Source organism: Vanacampus margaritifer, chromosome 10, assembly GCF_051991255.1.
Source record: "Vanacampus margaritifer isolate UIUO_Vmar chromosome 10, RoL_Vmar_1.0, whole genome shotgun sequence".
NCBI lineage: Eukaryota > Metazoa > Chordata > Actinopteri > Syngnathiformes > Syngnathidae > Vanacampus > Vanacampus margaritifer.
Window position 1 is genome coordinate 19,941,190 of NC_135441.1, and position 17,837 is coordinate 19,959,026.

A 17,837-nucleotide genomic window follows, 5' to 3' on the forward strand; every position below is an offset into this window, starting at 1 on the left:
AATTTTCAAAACCATGTTGTTATTGTTTGGAAAGCAATTGAGTTTCTGATGAAATTCATATCAAAGTAATGGCCGCTGAAGCTATTTCTTCACAACTAAACGCTCTGAATAACAAACTAAACAGTTTGCCTGTTTAACAAATGTTATAAACAGTGGCTAAGGAAAGTCTACACACCCCTTCAAAACTATTCCCACCATTAATATGGCCTTTTACAACTCAAATATATTTGTTTGAAAAACCTGAAGTAAAATATCCAACTGAGGTCATGTGGTTGCAAAAGTGTGCACACCCTCTTTTCACCGGGATATGTCTGTGTTCAGAACCACATTCAAACTCATATTTAGTGTCTTTGATTAACTCCAAATACATTTCAGATGTTCTAGTAGGCTTTTTCTGCTTTTCTCTACTCTAGCAGGAGTTTGAACATTTTGTGCTAACGCTATAAACAGTAAAAAAAATAAAAAAAATAAAAATTAATTTGGAACTACCGTAGTCCATTTTACTCTGAAGTTGTACTTCTACTGACGTACAGGCTATGATTCCTTTTTCCACCTCTGACAATAATAGATGACAGTTAGACAATCCAAGCTGTCAGCTGTGATCCAGCAGCCCTTTAGCGCCTTCGGTGACACCTCCGCTCGATGAGACCGTGCGGCTCTGGGACTGTTTTCTCCCCAAGGCCCGCTCATACGTTGAGGCTTTACTGCTGGTGATAGTCGCACCATCCAAGTGGCAAACTGAGACCGGCCTTTTAAGTTGCAGCCGAAACAGCCGGGGTCTTTTAAAAGGGAGGAAAATAAAGCAGGAAAGCAGCACAGTACAATAAATAAAAAAAAAATGACGGGCTTTTTTAATCACAATAAGCGTAATCACGCCGTACTGATGTAACTCGTGAATGCTTCTCGTGACAATTAGCTAAGTGATGTTATTTATCACAAAATCCTATTAGTTATGATATTCCGATTCCAATATTTAATTCATTTTTGGTTTTATTTATTAAATGTATTTTTTTCCAATTTAATTAAAAAAAAAATAATGTAATAATTTATTTTTAATATTAAGTCGATATTCTGATTTATTTAAATAAATCTGTATGTTAATTTCCTGTCAAATAAATAAATAAATAATTCTATTCAATCATTTCCATTCATGAATACAATATATAATTCATAATATATGTATGTGTATTTTTATTTATGTTTTTAATTTTGAAAACAAATAATAAACTGAAATGGACTTTTCAATAGATCCACACAACTATTTATGTTTATCGCTTAAAAAAAAAAAAAAGACTTGAAATCCAACACAATCCCAAAAATAATAATGCCTTCACAAAACTGTAAGTGTTTTTGAAGCTGAGAGCTCCTTCTTGACTTTTGATTAGTCTGAAGGGCCGCCAGTTTCAAACACACTTTTGAAATAACAAATTTGCTCAAATTGTATTTAATCAGATGTTATTATTATTATTATCATTATTTGGGATGGGGGCGGGGGATGCCTAAATTGACCACAAAAATTGGTTGACACAAAAATGTATGCCTCGAAACGTGGGTGATTGCTGGAGTAATCGATAGAATAATCAATTATTTAAAAAAAAAAAAAAACTTGTTAATAGTTAAGAGTAATGACATTTATTTATGTGAGGACACTGATTATGTTAATGACTTCTCAACCACAAAAATTGGTTGAAACGGAGGCGATTCCTGGAGTAATCGACAGTATAATCAGTTCTAAAAAAAAATAATAATAATAATAATTAAAAAAAAATTGTGACATGCTGACAGCCCTAGCTGTTAATAATTAAGAGTAATGACATTTAATTATGTTAACGATTTCTCACACTACTTAGGAAACAAAAACACCAATATACAACATTTTTCGCTTATCACAATTTTCATCAAATCCCTTCCATTGTTCACATTCCTAGAAAATCACAATGCCTCGTCAGTGGTGAGCTATTTTTGGAACAAGCCCGCAGACTACTCCTTGGTGGCTATCTGGCGTCGACGGGGAGCCATGTTGGTGACCCCTGCTATAGAGTATCAACACTTTTGACTGACATTGCCACTGTTCATTTTTTACTTTTTTTTTTTTTTATTCAAATTGTTGTAGTTTCATTGACGTAGCACTGCGTTCTTATGCTGCTTTTTTCTACTATTTTGCGGTCATTTCACCTTTAGGTTCTGTGAAATGCAGGTGAACCTCATTTTTAAGGTGAACTATTTTTGGCTATAATGAATGAGAAAAACCGCAGCGTTCCCTCGGCAGGAATGAGTGGCGAAGGCGCGACGGTTGATGTGTATGGATGAGAGGACGATGGGTGTGGGGGGTGGAGGGGGGGGGATGTTTGTTTACGCGGGAGGAGGTGGGGTCGACCCAGCCCGTAAACTGCTTGTGAAATTAAAATGGCTCTTTAGCAGAATCCAGGACACTTGGGCTGGGCTGGATCAATGTCTCTGATTTAGTGTCTGAAAGCCTGTCAGTGGGAAAGAGAGGCGACGGGGGGGGGAGGAGGTAAAGGGTGAGCGGGGGATGAGTGGACAAGAGTTTGGAGGTGGAGGAGTCCTTTAATGGAAGGAGGGAAGGATGATGAGGGAGTGACACTCGGAGGAGGTAAAAATCAGTGAGATTGCTCTTCAAGTCCTCTCGAATCAATCTGTCCAGGCCACGGGACGGGGGGGGGGGGGGGGGGGGGGGGGGGGGCAATCTTATTTTGCTGTGGGGGGATTGGTGCAGCCATTCGGGCCAAAATCGATAGCGGACACATGCTGCTTCTTAAATCTTGACTTTTTCAGGGACAGTATCGCAAGTATTTTTTTTTTTTCTGTCGACTTTTTTACTTTCACTCCCTACATTTGAAAACTCAAATCTGCCCTTTCTACTCCTCCTTACTTTGTCTATTACCAGTTTTTTTTTTTTCTCAAACGCCACATTTGACATAAAAAAAGATCTACAGTGAACTCTTAACCCTATTTGTGGTTCGCCAGCTGCCGCAAATCACTTAAATCACGGAGGCTCATAAAGCACGAATGTCATGCATCTAGCATGTACACAATCATGAACCCATGTTACATAAACTGTATTTTGTTATTAAATTAAATTCAACGTAAACAAGCTCAGGCTCATCAGTAATATTATCTAGCATATTCGCATTAAAGGAGGAATCGGATTAAAAAAAAGAAAATTTGCAGTAATATGTTCTACGTGCCTAGTCTAAACCAAGGTTAAAATACTTTGGGATTTTTCGTTCTAGTTACATTATATTTCCTTTTGACTTTTGTTTTTGGAGCAAGTTTTTTTTTTATTATTATTCATTTTAGTTTAGTTTTCATCAGTATTTTAGTTTTTCTTTAAAAACACAGAGTGTTTGTTGAGTGCAAGATTAAAAAAAAAAAAAGTTACTAAGTAACAAAAGGAAGTAAATTACAATTCTTAAATCACTGACCTTCTTTCTCCTGTGCGGCAATACTGAAATAAATACATTTAAAATGAACCCCGAAAGTACGATATTAATTGACCAAGACGAAAGACATTTTTGCTATAATTATAGTTAGATTCAGTTTTATAAATGTGAGATGTAGTTCACTTTTCATTAGTTTCAAAGTTTTTTCATTTGAAAATGTTTTTTCAATTTTAGTTTTTGTGTTTTTGTTAATTTTTGTTAACTGTAATTACCATGGTTTATTGTTTTCATGAAATAAAAATTAAATAAAATTGTCAACTTACGAGCAGCATTTTGGAGAAAATGTCACCAGTTGGAGATCGAAATGGGTGAACTGATGTCACGATTACCGTAGCTCGGACCTAAGCATTACATAAAGTTTATAAAAGGATTCATTGTAAAAAAAACACACACACACAAATAGCTAAACTGTTAGTTGCTAACAGTCAAGGTGTCCGCCATTAGCTAGCAAGCTAAATGAATCTGATGTTTCCCAACTTTGCCTAGTTTTCTCAAAAAATAAGGCAGGCAAAAAGGGCTGACAAACTTCACATTCTAGCAACTTTGAACACGTAATGATGTAAATATGTCAGCCCCGTAGGCTAATTTAGCTAGTCAGTTTCATTTAGTTAGCTAGCTTAAAACGTTAACAATGCTACCGGAACACAAAAGCTATGCTAGCTAGCCGGCTTTTTAAAGAATTTTGAGGCAGCACTTTTGTTTTAAAAGTTCTTTCTCTCTAGTTGCCAAGTTGTGGAGTCAAGACTTGTGTCTGGTCCCCGGGGTTGGCCGCTGCCCGGCGCTCCTCAGGTAGGTCTTCAAGTCAATTATCACTTTGCATTTGACAAAACGAAGTAGCTCAAGTCATCTTCCTCGCATGGATGCTTTCGTGTGCCTCTCAGGGGGACTTCGCCGTTCCAGCACAACAAGCAGGACATCGCGACGTGAGTGTTTTCGCATACCCTTGGGACGCAACCAGTTTAGGTGGAAGTGGTGGTAGGAGGGGAGGGGCTGTTTTATTTTTATTTGGAGCGTTTAATGTATTAAAAGGGGCCGAGGTAATGAATTATAATCTTTAATGCAAAAAACGATCGATACCTCCGAGGGAATAAATCAGCTTTTTACTGAGTGCGTCAAAGCCCCTTAATACACTCGGGGAGAGGAAGGATGTGGGTGTGGTGGGGTGCGGCGGATGGAGAGATGGATGGAGACGGGGTGAGGGAGGAAGAAGTTATAGATGCACAAGCTCACCTCATTGAGTAAAAGCCCGTTGAGAGCTGAAGGGGGGGGGGATTGTGACAGTTTTGTGAAGAGGAGAGGTTGAGGGGTTACTTGTTGTTTTCCCTCCGACCTTCCTTCTACCGCCCTGAGCAAAATATCATTAATTGAATTTACCTCGTTGCACCTCCATCGGCGAGCGTCTCTCTTGTCTCCTGCCCCCCCCCCTTAACATGGCCGAGACAACAAACTATGACTCACAACTTTCAGATCGGGTCCCGGTGACGTGTGCCGACTTGCGAATCGAATAGAAAGCCTTTTGTTGTCATCGCCTGGCGCAGATGCAAGGAAACGAGCCAGACTGCAAAGACACGCCCGACTTAACAAACATCCAATGCGGCTCCGAGTATTTATGATGCCTAGCCTGCTCAGTTAGCGGGCTAAGTGGCCCAAGTGAGGTTTTTGCTCAGCGGAGGCCCTTTAGTGAGACGCGGTCATTAAAATGTGATGGCTCAGGAAAAGGACGAAGGCTAAAGGGGGCAGAGGGGAATAATGAGGAAGGACCTCAACATGGAGAAGTTTGGTTGGAAAAGCGATGTCGGCCAATCGTGTTGCAGCCTCCGGGTTCTCAATAATGAAGCAAGCGACGCGCGTCTTCAGATCCGCGCTGCGATGTCAACCGGGGGCGAGCATCCATCATTCATCGCTTCAGGAATCAAGAAGCAACAATGGCATCTAATCGCTCATTTTAGTTGTTGTTGTTGTTTTTTTTTACTTCCTCTATTTATTTTCTCCCAGGCTTTCTTTTGAATGATTTCTCACTCGTCTCGTTCGGCGAAGAGCGTTGGCTGAATAAACAAAAGGTCAAAGTGAAAATTGATCATCTCCCTCCTCCTCCTCACAACAGCCTGTGGTCGTGAGGAACTTCTTGACACGCTGCGAGGAATTTTAAATTGGAATACTGCAAAGGCGGGCACAGATTTTGTACTTGTTGCTTCGCATCCATTAGAAAGCTCCGAGTGAGTGACAGAAGCAAAAACTTCCTGCCCGCGTCCTGCCTCAGAAGAAGAATTCGTTTGGAATGACGTCACCGCGTCAAGTTCATAATTGATGAGGTGGATTAGAAGTCCATTAGCTGATCGGGATTTTGGGTTGTGAGCGCGCCGACTATTCCCTTGTGTCTTCTACACACAAATGCACAGACTTTTTAAAGGAAAGAAAAAACAGGTCGTCCATCTATCTACCCATTTTCAAAAGTCCTCATTGGACAGGAACAGGAACAGGAACAGCCCGTACCGGTCGCCAGCGGAGGCTTGCAGAGCTTGACCTGGGATTCAAACTGAGAATCATTGAAAATATATTAAAGTGCTACTTGGTATTTCGACTTGTTCCGTGACCAAGCTTGTAACTTCATGTTTTGATACAGTGGAACTTCGATTTAGTGGACTAACTGGGGGAAGGGGTCATCCTTTACTTTTTGTCTTTTTCTGGCCTAAAAATGCCAAGTACAGTAAAAAAAAAACATTTTTTAAAAAGCTTGAAACAGTTTGAAAACTTCCGTTACAATTAGATTCCCTAGATAATGGCTTGACAACTGTATACTGTACCAAAAATAGCACGTTTAAAAGGCGTGTACAGTACGACGTGACAAAACAGCTTAAGCCACAGGGCAGCCATCTTACGTTGCCACTGTTAGTTTCAAAGAAATGTGCTTATTGCGTCTTATTGGTACAATTGTACGCCACATGCTGTGGCATTTTTGTTGTAGTAAAATGAAAACACAGCACAGCAGAATCAATCAATCAAATCAATGTATTCAAGTTAGTTAGGTGCACTTAGCGAGGGGCAACGCAAGATGGCTGCCGTGGCTTAACTTCTCGCTACGTAGAGAGTAAAAAGCTTTCATATACACGTGTAGTTCTACGCGATGCTAAGCTTTATTTTTATTTAATTATTTTGCTATTAGCTTGCGATGCTAAGCTAATGTCCATACTTGCTTTGACGGGAACATGGACACTTTTGTGAGCCTCGCTGAGCCTGTTCTAGTCTACCGTACTGTTAGCTACAGACTAGTATATCTTTGAAAACAGCAGCACAAACTAGAAATATGTGTGCTGTCTTTTGATTACGCCGCATTGCCGTTTACCGACTTTGACAGCCGCTGTACGGAGGACTGGTTTGAGTGGCAGACCCTTCTTTCGTATCCATTTTGAGTGCTGTCTCCATCCCCACTGTGAGGCTTTTTGAAAGATATGTCTCTGGTAACTGCCCCCCCTCCCATGTCCAGATCCATATAATGTGCCCCCCTCCCACGAGACCCCCCCATCTGCCTGAGTGTCAGCTCTGCTCTGGAACCATTTGATGCAAGTAAGCCATTAGATCATTTAGCATTAGCCCGCTGACTGGCTTTACAGGAGCCCTAAAGTGAACCGCATGTGAGCCAGATGGGCCGGGTCTCTCCCCGTTTATCCAAACTACACACTCAGAATATAAGATAGGCCGCAAAAAAGAGATAAGGAGGTGTCTTCTGCTTTAATGCCTGAATGGACACAAAAATCAAGCAAGACAACCTTTATTCGCCGCATCACTTTGCGCAGATCGTCAGTTCTCCTTTTCCAAGTTAATGTTGTCCATTATGAGTAAGCACCTGCGCTCTAATAGGCTTCTCCTTTTTACCTTGAAGTGAGCCAACTTGGAGCAGATCAATCAGCGGGAGCAGCCGGGACATTTGAGATAATCCTATAAAGGTTTATTGCAGACGAGATGACGCAGTGCGAGCGCGGCTTAAGTGCACTTGTCTACTCCACTTGAACGTTTTCACTGCTTAGCTGCGCTACGAGTCGCTTGACGAAGACCAAGATGCCACTTGGAGCACTGAAAGTTCTTCTTTTCCAAACTATCATGATTGACTCTTGTATTGAGAATTGGACATGAAAAGGAAGCCTTGGAAAACAATGTGCCACTTTAAACACAATTTGTTCAATCGAAGTGCCAATATTTTTTTCGGCTATAATCACAAGACAATTCATTAGGGATGCTTCTAAATGATTTGTTTTAGTTTGCAGTGGTGCAAGACAGCACTGCTTTTTGCTTCTAAAGTAGCTAAAGATGATAACCAAAATAGTAGGATCCGTTCTCAGGATGAGACTTAAGGCAATACAAACTGTTGAATGGTCATCAGCCAATCACAGGGCACATACAGGCAAGTGCACACACCAAAAAAAATCCTGGGTTGTTTTCCTAGCCCAATTGCTGGGAAGCTTTGGATTTTAGATTGGGTTGCTTTAAAATTGGGTTCATTATTTTTTGACCCAATAGATTGGGTTAAAGATTAGATTTGGGCGGGCTGAAGCTGGTCAGCATTTTCAACAGGTTGGTTGTGCACTGAAGTCAATTTAATGTCATTAAAGTTAGTATTATTTTGAACCATAGCTCCCCTAAAAACCTGAAAAGCCATTTCTTGGTCGCTGAAACGCATCAGTATGGGTAGTTTTACCCCTTGTTAGATTAACATACTTAGTCAAATCCTTGACACACACAAAAAAATTACAATTAGGTCAATAATAGCCCAATTTGGGTCAAAAAATGGACCGACCCGCTACTTGTGTCAATTTGAACCAACTTGATGACCTGTTAACCATTTCTTGGTGGCTTGAATTCATCAGTATCGATAGTTTTTTACCCCTTGTTGAATCGAAATCTTGACCCAACGTGTTGGGTCAAATCCTCAACTCAATATGTTTGATAAACAAAACAAAAAAGGGGTAAACAAAAAACAAAACAATTTGGGTCAAAAAGCGGCCACTTTGGTATCTGGGTCAATCTGCTGTTCAGTATAAAATGACCCAATGTTTTGTGCTGTATCGTGCAATTTGGGTTATTTTTGACCCAGTTGTTTTAAGATTGCATAAGTGCACTGGGTTAGCAATTTCACCCAATTTAGGTTACATTTCACCCAGGAGTTTTAAGAGTGCATAATTGGGAGTATTCCAAAAAAAACGTATACGCCTTTAAAACTTCTGGGTAAAAAAAGGACCCAATTTTTGTAAAAAAAATAATAAAAAATACACAAAAAAATCCAACGACAATTTTTTGGGTTCTGTACAAAAAACTGAGTTGTTGTATACAAAACAACCCAGAAGTGTTGTGTCACATTTACCCAAGTTATTAAGTCGGTCTAATTTTTGACCAAAATTGGGTTATTTTTTACCCAGCAACTTGAGGGTCCAATGCATGTTTTTGGAATATGGGACGAAGCCGAAGTAACCCAGGCAAGCAAAGGGCGTAGGCCAAAGCCCGGATTTGACTTCAGAACTTCAAAACTGTGAATCACATGTTAACCACTTGTCCACTGTGCTGACAACCACAACAGGTCGACCAATTGCCTTTGTAAAGGTTCACATATTTTTAAGTTGATGAAAACACACAGTAAATGAAAAGCTCATCAGTCGGTTGGGTTTCTTCATACTTGCATCAAAATACTGTGAAGTCTATTTATTTAAAACAGTAAACCTGACAAAGTGATTGTCTTAAAACAATTTGTGTGCAACTAAAACGTTTGTTCAATAAATGGAGTCTTTTTCATGTGTCATTGCTGGAAAGTTGACCTGTAAAACAGAGAAGACTTGAATAAATAATACGTAATCTCTGACTTCATCACCTGTTAATATCATCTTGTGTCTTCCTCCTCTTCCTCATCCTCCTCTTCCTCACCTCCATTTGTCTCCTCCTCAAGGCTCTCCCAACTGCTCACTTTGGCCTGCGCAGCCTGCTCGGGAGCGCTTCTCACCCCGCTCTCCCCCTCCTCCCAAGGGACCGTGGTGGTGTTCTGACCGGAAAGCAGGCGGAGGCGAGGCGCGGTCTTCTGGTCGCCGGGACTGAAGGATTGCGAAACTCCGGCGCCACCTCTGGACAAACCCCAACCGTGACGGGACCCCAGTTTACGACGACCCCCGGAGCGCGGGACCAGGCTAGTGGGAGAAGAAATCTCGGGCTCTGAGTGGAGTGGAGCTTTTCTCGAGGGACACGGAGAACCCGGGGCACTGCACGGATCTGCAAAATGTGAGGAAATGGTATGTATTATATACATAATCATTATATAATGCATAAAACATGTTGATCCTGGATGACCTGCGATCCTTATATGCTATTCAAGTCTTCATAAAGACATAATCTAATGACGAAATATAGTCTAGGGTGCAGGTGTCAATAAAAATATACTATAAATAGTAAATTAGCTGATTTGGCGCCATAAAGATTAGGAAACATTATTGTATACATTCCCTATATGGTTTTCACGGCTCTCTATGAGAAAACCCTAACTACAATGTTGTTGATGTCCCTGGTTTAGGGCGAAGATTACGCCTTTGCCCTAATCTTATTAGGATACATTACATTTCCATGCACCCATATAATAAACATGGTATGGATTTGACGCCAAAAAGGTGCATTCGGTCTTAAAAATATCAAAATCATGCATTTGTCATAACCAGGCTGCAATCTTGCAAATTTATATTACAAGGCTGTGGTAAGAAGTCTTCAGTGTGTAAATCACGCCTTTGTTATGTTACTGTATGCAAAGCCTGCTGGGTGATTTCCCATGATGCACTGAGCTGCTGCCGCCTCGCTTTCCTTTTGCATATTTGCGCAAACATACCGCAATATTATATATTACTAACTCGGGTGCCGCTGCCACCATTATTGTTTTTATTGCTATTATTATTATATAGGGTGTCCAGTTTGTTTCGGGAAATAGGGAAAAAAAAAAAATACACTTTTTTATTAAAATAATTTTGATTTACAGTATATAATATGCTCTACATGACCGCCATTGTTTTGAAATCATTTCATTTTGTGTCCTCCATGGAAATCTTTAAGACGTAAGGTTTCAGGTGTGCAAGAAGGCATTTTTTTTTGCTCATCTCTGCTAAAGGGAGACGGAAACTTCCGGGATCTCCATCTCATGGTATTTGCAAGATTGTGTCAGTGGTTAGATAGTAGTAGTTTCCAGATGCTTAGATTTTTTTCCCGTTTGGTCATGTGAAGTGGCCTCCCAGATCTCACCCAGCTTGATTTTTATCTTTGGGGGCATTTAAAGGCCATGATGTATCAGGAAACAACAAATTACTTATTTTTTTTATTTTTATATTTGACTTTTTATTTTTTTTATATTTGGACAAAATATTTTTATTTTTAAACAAATTATAGAATATTTGGTACAAAATATACATGTTGTAAATAAAGTTTAAATAAATAAATACATCTTTACTTTATTCTTCCGTTTTAATTCTTCTTCTTCATCACCGGTGAGCTATTTTTAGAACAGACCTGTGGGCTACTCATGTTGACCATGGGGCTAACTAGTACCTGCTGGCACTATTATTTTTTTATTTTGTTTTATTTTAGGACAATGCACATTAATCAGAGCAAAAACTTATCCGTGTTTGCAGTGTCTCGTTCGTCTTGCTTCCTCACCGAGAAGGAGTAAAAAAATAAATTAGAGACAACTTGAAAGAAGCGGGTTGTTTACTCAATCATAATGTGCCCTGCTTGGATGTCCCTTAAAAATTGAAAAGAGCTTGTTACCGGTGAGAGACAGTATTATTGGTTATTGAAACATTTACATTTTAAAACTACGGTAAACCATCAAATCGAGAATCGGCCTAAACCCAACCTTGGGTAAAAGTGACCCAATCTGCTCAAAATCCAGCACTACCCAACGAGTGGGTTAGGAAAACAACCCAGTATTGTCATATGTAAGTCTCCCACTTACACAATTTTACAAATTACAAAAACAACAACAATGATAACTAGCGTGTGAATGCTAAAAGCTGAATGCTAATAAAAGCTGAATGCTTGTGGAATGCTTATGAAGTAAATCGAAAGATAAATGACTTGGAAAATTACTAATTATTAATTGTAGTTGAGTGGCAAATTAAAAAAAAAAAGAAAATTGCATTCACTCTAAGGAGCTTCAAAGTGAAAACGAGTGGAAAATAAAAAGTACTTATAATAAAGGTTAGGAACAAAAAAAGTGTTTCAGCATTCACACAATTATAATGATGATAGTGGCAATCGTAATAATGAGCACATAATGCCAATCCAAAATAGCAATAGACTTTGCAAAGTAATTTTTTTTTTTTTTTGACACAGCTATGATATTAGTTCCCATTAGACTATGCAGGTGTACCTAACGAAGCATCCGCTGAGTTTTGTTTGAAAAATGCATTGAGCATAATGCTTTGCTACCTCTCTCTTATCGTCTTCACGAGAAGCCCCCCCGAGTCCAGCTCTACTTAAGGAAGCCCCCGCCCCCCCCCCCCACCCACCGCCTCCTCCTCTCAAGAGTTTATTCTGCCACTAAGCAAAGTGCACGCTCATAAGGGGATTGTTAATGAATGTGTGAAGTATCGCAAAACCTGCGCAACATGAAAAAAATGCCCACTCTATAATTAAAACGAGATTTGCACTGAATTCAAATCATTTGCATCTCGTTACCATGGTGGTGACCCGAGAGAAGCGACTAACACACAAAGCATAAGGATAGTATTTAACCTACTAATTCAGAATGAAAGCATTTAATAAATTGGTTTTGGATATTTTGATGTGATTTTTGGTGCATCACAATCTTAGTGTCTTTTAACTTTTGCTCCTCTCGGACAATGCGATGTGGATTCGGCGTAATTCAAGGGGGGGGGGGGGGAAATATGATGCATTGCCTTTTGAAAGTGTTGCATTAATTCATATAAGAAGTCAATTGTACGCGCAGTCGATGAGGTAAAGATTAAAGCATTAGAAGCTAATAATAAATGGAACATTGATCTCAGCGGAGGTTTATTTATACAAAGACCGAAGCGTCTCAGCTTATCAAAGACAGACTTAACCGCCGCTATTAGAGCCTTAAGGGACCCTCTTTGCTCATTGCGTTAATTGCCAGGTTTGGACCGAGGCCATTTTGGATAAAGTTGATCACGCTGTTATTCTTACGGGCAGGAGAGCTCAGACTGTGACTAAAAGCAAGCGGAATTCTTTTGATGCAGGATTTAAGAAAAATAATAATTAAAATCTCAGGATTGTGAAGCCTTTATTAATGGAAAAAATATCTTGCCTCAAATAAAAACCAAATATCAAAATTTATAGAAACATGGTCTACGTATATAGAATTTTTTAACCTAATTCTGGTTACTTAATTCTGTCTGTTAGCGAGAGCCACTACATCGTGATAACTTACATTGATGTTTCTGCATTTGGCAATTTATTATTATATTATATTATTGGTATGGGATTTTTTTTTAATGGGCTTTAGGTGAACTGATGAATACAAACACGCACGCACATGCTCACCCACATACAAAAAAAAAAATGTATATATATATATATATATATATATATGTGTGTATATGTATATATATGTATATATAAAAAAAAGAGAGAAAGAAAAAAAAAACTTTTTTTTTTTTTAAAAGGAGAGCAATGATGATGTCAAATCGAATGAACAATACTGAGCTCTCCTGAAAAAAAAAAAAAAAGGATTGTGAAGCCTGGTAAGTTGATCAGTGGCCATCTAAAAACATATTATGGGCTGTACCACTGAATAGGTGCCATTTGGGAGGTTAAAATTTCATATACAATTTTGTATTGATTTAATTTTGTAATATAAAAAAGAAATTAAAAAAATTGGATATTCATTTTTAGAATACTAAAATAATAAAACTAAAAACTAAAACTAATAATAGATTTTGTTGTTGTTGAATGACTGTAATGTACTTAAGTGTCATCACGCAATTAGCATAAATGCCATGTGGCTGTGCGCCACAACTTAGACCTGGTTTTCACCTGATCTAAAGCTTAGTCTACTTTATCTCACCAAATTCCAGTCCAATGTGTTGGCTGCCTTAGCCCAAATTCAGCCGGGATATGTTCCAGCTCACCCTGAACAGCTGGATAATCATATATATTCATTTCTTTTATGTACTGTGGAAGTCTTTGGAACTGAAAAGCAGTCAAAATGTGAGAACTGATAAGCATGCAAGCTTTTACAGTGCATACAGAGCTGAGAAAATGAGGTGTGAATTAGTCTTTTCCATCAGAATAGTGACATTAATACACTCAAATGCTACCTATAGAGTTTCTTTTCAAATCTCTGCAAATGCATTGCGCGGTCAGAGTGCATAAAGAGAAAAATGAAGTGCTGCGAAAAAAAAAGGCGACCGCGACAGGGAAAGATTTAGAAAGCATCACCGATGGCTGCCGGGCTCACTTGCTAGTCATGAGCTGATGTCTATGCATGCCTGTGGCCTCGCTTGATGGGGGCGGCGAGCGTGTTAGAAAATCCTGGCGAAAGGCAGACAGAGCGCCGGGGTGTGCGGCCCTCACCATGCTGAGGTGTGTCTGATGTGAATTGGGCTCTGTCGGCCAGGTTCTCCACGCTGCCAGCGGCCGTGACGAGGACGCGTCCCTCTCGCGCTCCTGCGCGGGGTTTGATGAGCTTCTTCATCCGGTCTGCAATCCAGTTAGATTTCCTTCGAGGACACAGAGGGGGCACGGTGAAGGCCCAATATGATGGCGAACACGATTCACTGGGCAGCATGAAAATGGCTTCAGTTATAGCCTATATATATATATATATATATATATATATATATATATATATATATATATATATATATATATATATATATATATATATATATATATATATATATATATATATATATATATATATATATATATATATATATATATATATTAGGGGTGTCAGGCGGTTACACAGTTTAATCATAATTAATCGCATGATTTAGTATAGAATAGTTAACTCACGATTAATCGCAAATTTTATATCTGTTCAAAATGTACAATAAAATATTTATTTTCCAAGATTTCATACTCTTGTTAACATAAAAGTGTGTGTGTGTGGGGGGGGGGGGGGGGTATGTTGAAGTAATAGAAATATGGCTGCATCTTTTAGTCATTGATACAGTAATTTCATAATAATTTACAAAATTGAGTTCAAATTAAAAAGCTATACTTAAAACTGTTAAAAACGAGTGTGATGTCAATTTGTGTTGAGGTCATTTTTCTGCCACTAGATGGCATAATTGCATTTGTAAGACATTGGTGACAGCTCAGTGCATTTTTCTTTTCATATTTAAGCTATCTAATCTTTAACATGAAGTAACTTGTGCAATTCTGCACATTTTTAAAATTGTGAAATCTAACTTGACCCCAGTCTACACAAAAATGCATTATTATTAAATTTATTACAGCCAAATTTTTACGTGAACATGTCTGCTGCGTTGCGACTGTAATTCCCCCCAATACAGGCTTTCCAAATAAGGACTTTACATTTAATCAACTTAAAATTAACTCAAAATGAATGCACTAGTTTTGACGCCCCCAATAAATATACCTATTAATGCAACTTGACCCCAGTCTCCACAAATATTTGCATTACGTATGAATGCAAAATTTTGACGTGGAGGCGCGGTCTTTAATCGCTTGTTAAAAAAAAAGAATGGTGTTAAAGTAACTTTAAATTAACTCAAAATGAACGCAATAATTGACACCTCTAATTTACATGTTTTGGCCTTCCAAATAACGGCATATCATAGAACAGGATTTTCTTGGTGACCAGACCTTGGAATGCTCTTTTACAGAAAACCTTTCAGTAAAATATACTAGGATTCAGGTCATGCAGTAAAAATAATCCACTCCGTCCTTTTTATTTGAGTGATTCTACTTTTATGTTGGAATTGCAGTGCTTTCCTGTGTTGACACTGAATACACTCAGTTATAGCCGGATGTATAAAACAGTATATTATTGAATAGTTCGTTTTTAGCGTTTTGGTTTGGCTGAAAAAGAAATGTATTCAAATTTTAACATTACTATCAAGTGTCACAGTGGAATTGTGTTCGTACTTGGCCTTCCAAGGTGAAGTTTGCACATTGGGCTCCAGAACCCTGTACTGGTCCATAATCTTCTCCACCAGCTTTTGCTTCTCCCGACGGAGCTCGCTCAGCTTCTCCCTTGAAGGAGAAGACAAACATCAACTGCAACATTTCATACATTTCTCGCCGATATTCTATCGATCACATCAATCGAATGACTTTCTCCGTGCTGCTTTCAAGCCAAGAGAAGACAAAAAAAAAAGTGGGCTTAGTGCTGCTGATCAAGGTTTCAGACGGCGCAGAAGAGAAAAAGGCTGAAAAATAGCCTGCAACTGCAGACCTGCCTTGGATGATAAACGGCTCGGAATAAAAAAAATTGTGAAGCAATTCTGGGCCGACTGTTAGTTGTCGACGCTCGACTGTGGGCGGGGAAGTTCGGCCATGTTAAGAGAGGTCAGCGGGGTTCAGCGCTGGAAAATGGAACGTAAAGTTTAGTATCGAGGTCCGTTTATTCTTGTGCTAGTGGTGCGAGGTCTGTTGCGAGGAATGTCAGCCGCTTGGAACTGAAGTGGGAGTTCGCATTTATAGACTCTTATTTTTCCCAGAGGATGAAGCACACTCTGCTCGTCTGCTACTTACATTTGTATTTTATCGAGAAAAATAACTTTTTACGATTCATCTCAAAAGCGGTGCTATTTTGTCCCCAAAACGCTGAATAAACTGAAAATTTGGTGTTCGGTCCTGAATTCACACATACACCCTTAAAAACTGCTGGGCCCCAAATTTTTATTTGGTCCCCAAAAAATTACTGACCTGCCATTTGGGTCTATTCAAACCAATTTGTGGGCTGTTTTGTCCAAACACAGAAAGTTGGGTAAAATTTAAAAAAAAAAAATTTTTTTTTTTTTGGTTGGTTGAAATCTGGATCTGATATCAGATCATTTGAACGACAGCATTATTTGTTAAGAAAAAACAAATGTTACACTTTAACAACAGTTGGGTCATAAATAAAACCCAAATGGGTCAAAAAGGGACTAACTAAACATTTTGGGTTATTTATTTAACCCAAAAATTTGGATCAAGGGTATAACCTTTCCCCCAAAAGGGGTTTGTACTACCAACCTGCAATTTTATTTTATTTTTTATTTTTTACAAAAAAATTGTGTTGTGGGTTATTCCATTTGACCAAACTTTTGTGGTTAAATAAATAACCCAAGTAGTTGGATCAGCCCCTTTTTGACCCAATTTGGGTTATTTTTTCCCTAACTGCCTGGTGTGTTTAGGTGAACAAAAATCATTCGAAACACTTGTATCTAAAATTACCATTTTTCAGTTTTTTTGCAACGTGAAAACAATTACTGCTAAACAGTTTGTGCGTCATAATGAATTCAATATGCGACTTGGCCACCAGGGGCAGTATAATGCAGTCATGAAGACAAAGAAAGAAGAGTTTCACAACTACTATAAATGAATAATATATAATAATAAATAGCAGCAAAATTTGTCATTTTTCACAGAGGATAAAGAATATGTGCATACATCCATTGTTATATTGTCGCTTGTGTTCAAATAATTGTTGCTGAAGGTGTATTTATACTCCCACAGATACTTTTTGTTAGCCTGTCTATGGCTTTCCCGTTATGTGTTAATGTTAACTTCTTCTATTCTTCTCAAGATAAAACTGTATGTCTACCCATAAATAATCATGTAAATTGTCTATCAGATCTAAATATGCCCGTAAACACTCGAGCTGTTGTCATATTCATCTTTGTTTTCAACCTGCAGCACAAACAAAGGAAACTGGCCTTGCTCTTCCAATAATTTCGGAGGGAAGTGTGATTTCACAACAAAACAAATCATCGCGCAATTTCATTTTTATAATGGAACTGTCTTTGGCCCTTTTTTCTTATTTTTGAGAGATTAATTTGGCGTGTGTGCGGTTGAATATTGAATATAATTCTGCGGATGATTGCTATTAAATTGCTTTTCTAATAACAGATGTCACCGGTGCGTTGAGGTTCTCTTTTAAAATAAACACCAGCGTTTGCCACTTCATCCATCCGTTCGTCTCGGTCCAAAATAGAAGCTGTGTCAAATGGCTTTTCTTCATCCAAAATAAATAAATAAATAAATAAATAGTTTTTGATTGACACTCCTGGAGACATATCAACAATGTGGTTATTATTGTAGTTGAGTACTCAAAACTTTGTATTTGCAGTTGTATTTCTTTTTTTTTTTTTCTCAGGAGAGCTCAGTATTGTTCATTCCATTTGACATCATCATTGCTCT

General features: G+C 38.6%; 1 protein-coding gene across 1 annotated transcript in view; it reads right to left on the reverse strand.

The window, feature by feature from the left end:
* Positions 1–9,118: 9,118 nt before the first annotated feature.
* ccdc88b (coiled-coil domain containing 88B) overlaps positions 9,119–17,837 on the reverse strand; it is a 65,020-nt gene continuing 56,301 nt past the window's right edge. The window contains exons 24-27 of the mRNA XM_077577454.1: positions 15,579–15,686; positions 14,037–14,182; positions 9,375–9,713; positions 9,119–9,268 (exon numbers count right to left, since the gene is read on the reverse strand). Coding sequence (XP_077433580.1) covers positions 9,243–9,268; positions 9,375–9,713; positions 14,037–14,182; positions 15,579–15,686 — 619 coding nt within the window. The 3' untranslated portion in view covers positions 9,119–9,242. The remainder of the gene's footprint in view (positions 9,269–9,374; positions 9,714–14,036; positions 14,183–15,578; positions 15,687–17,837) is intronic.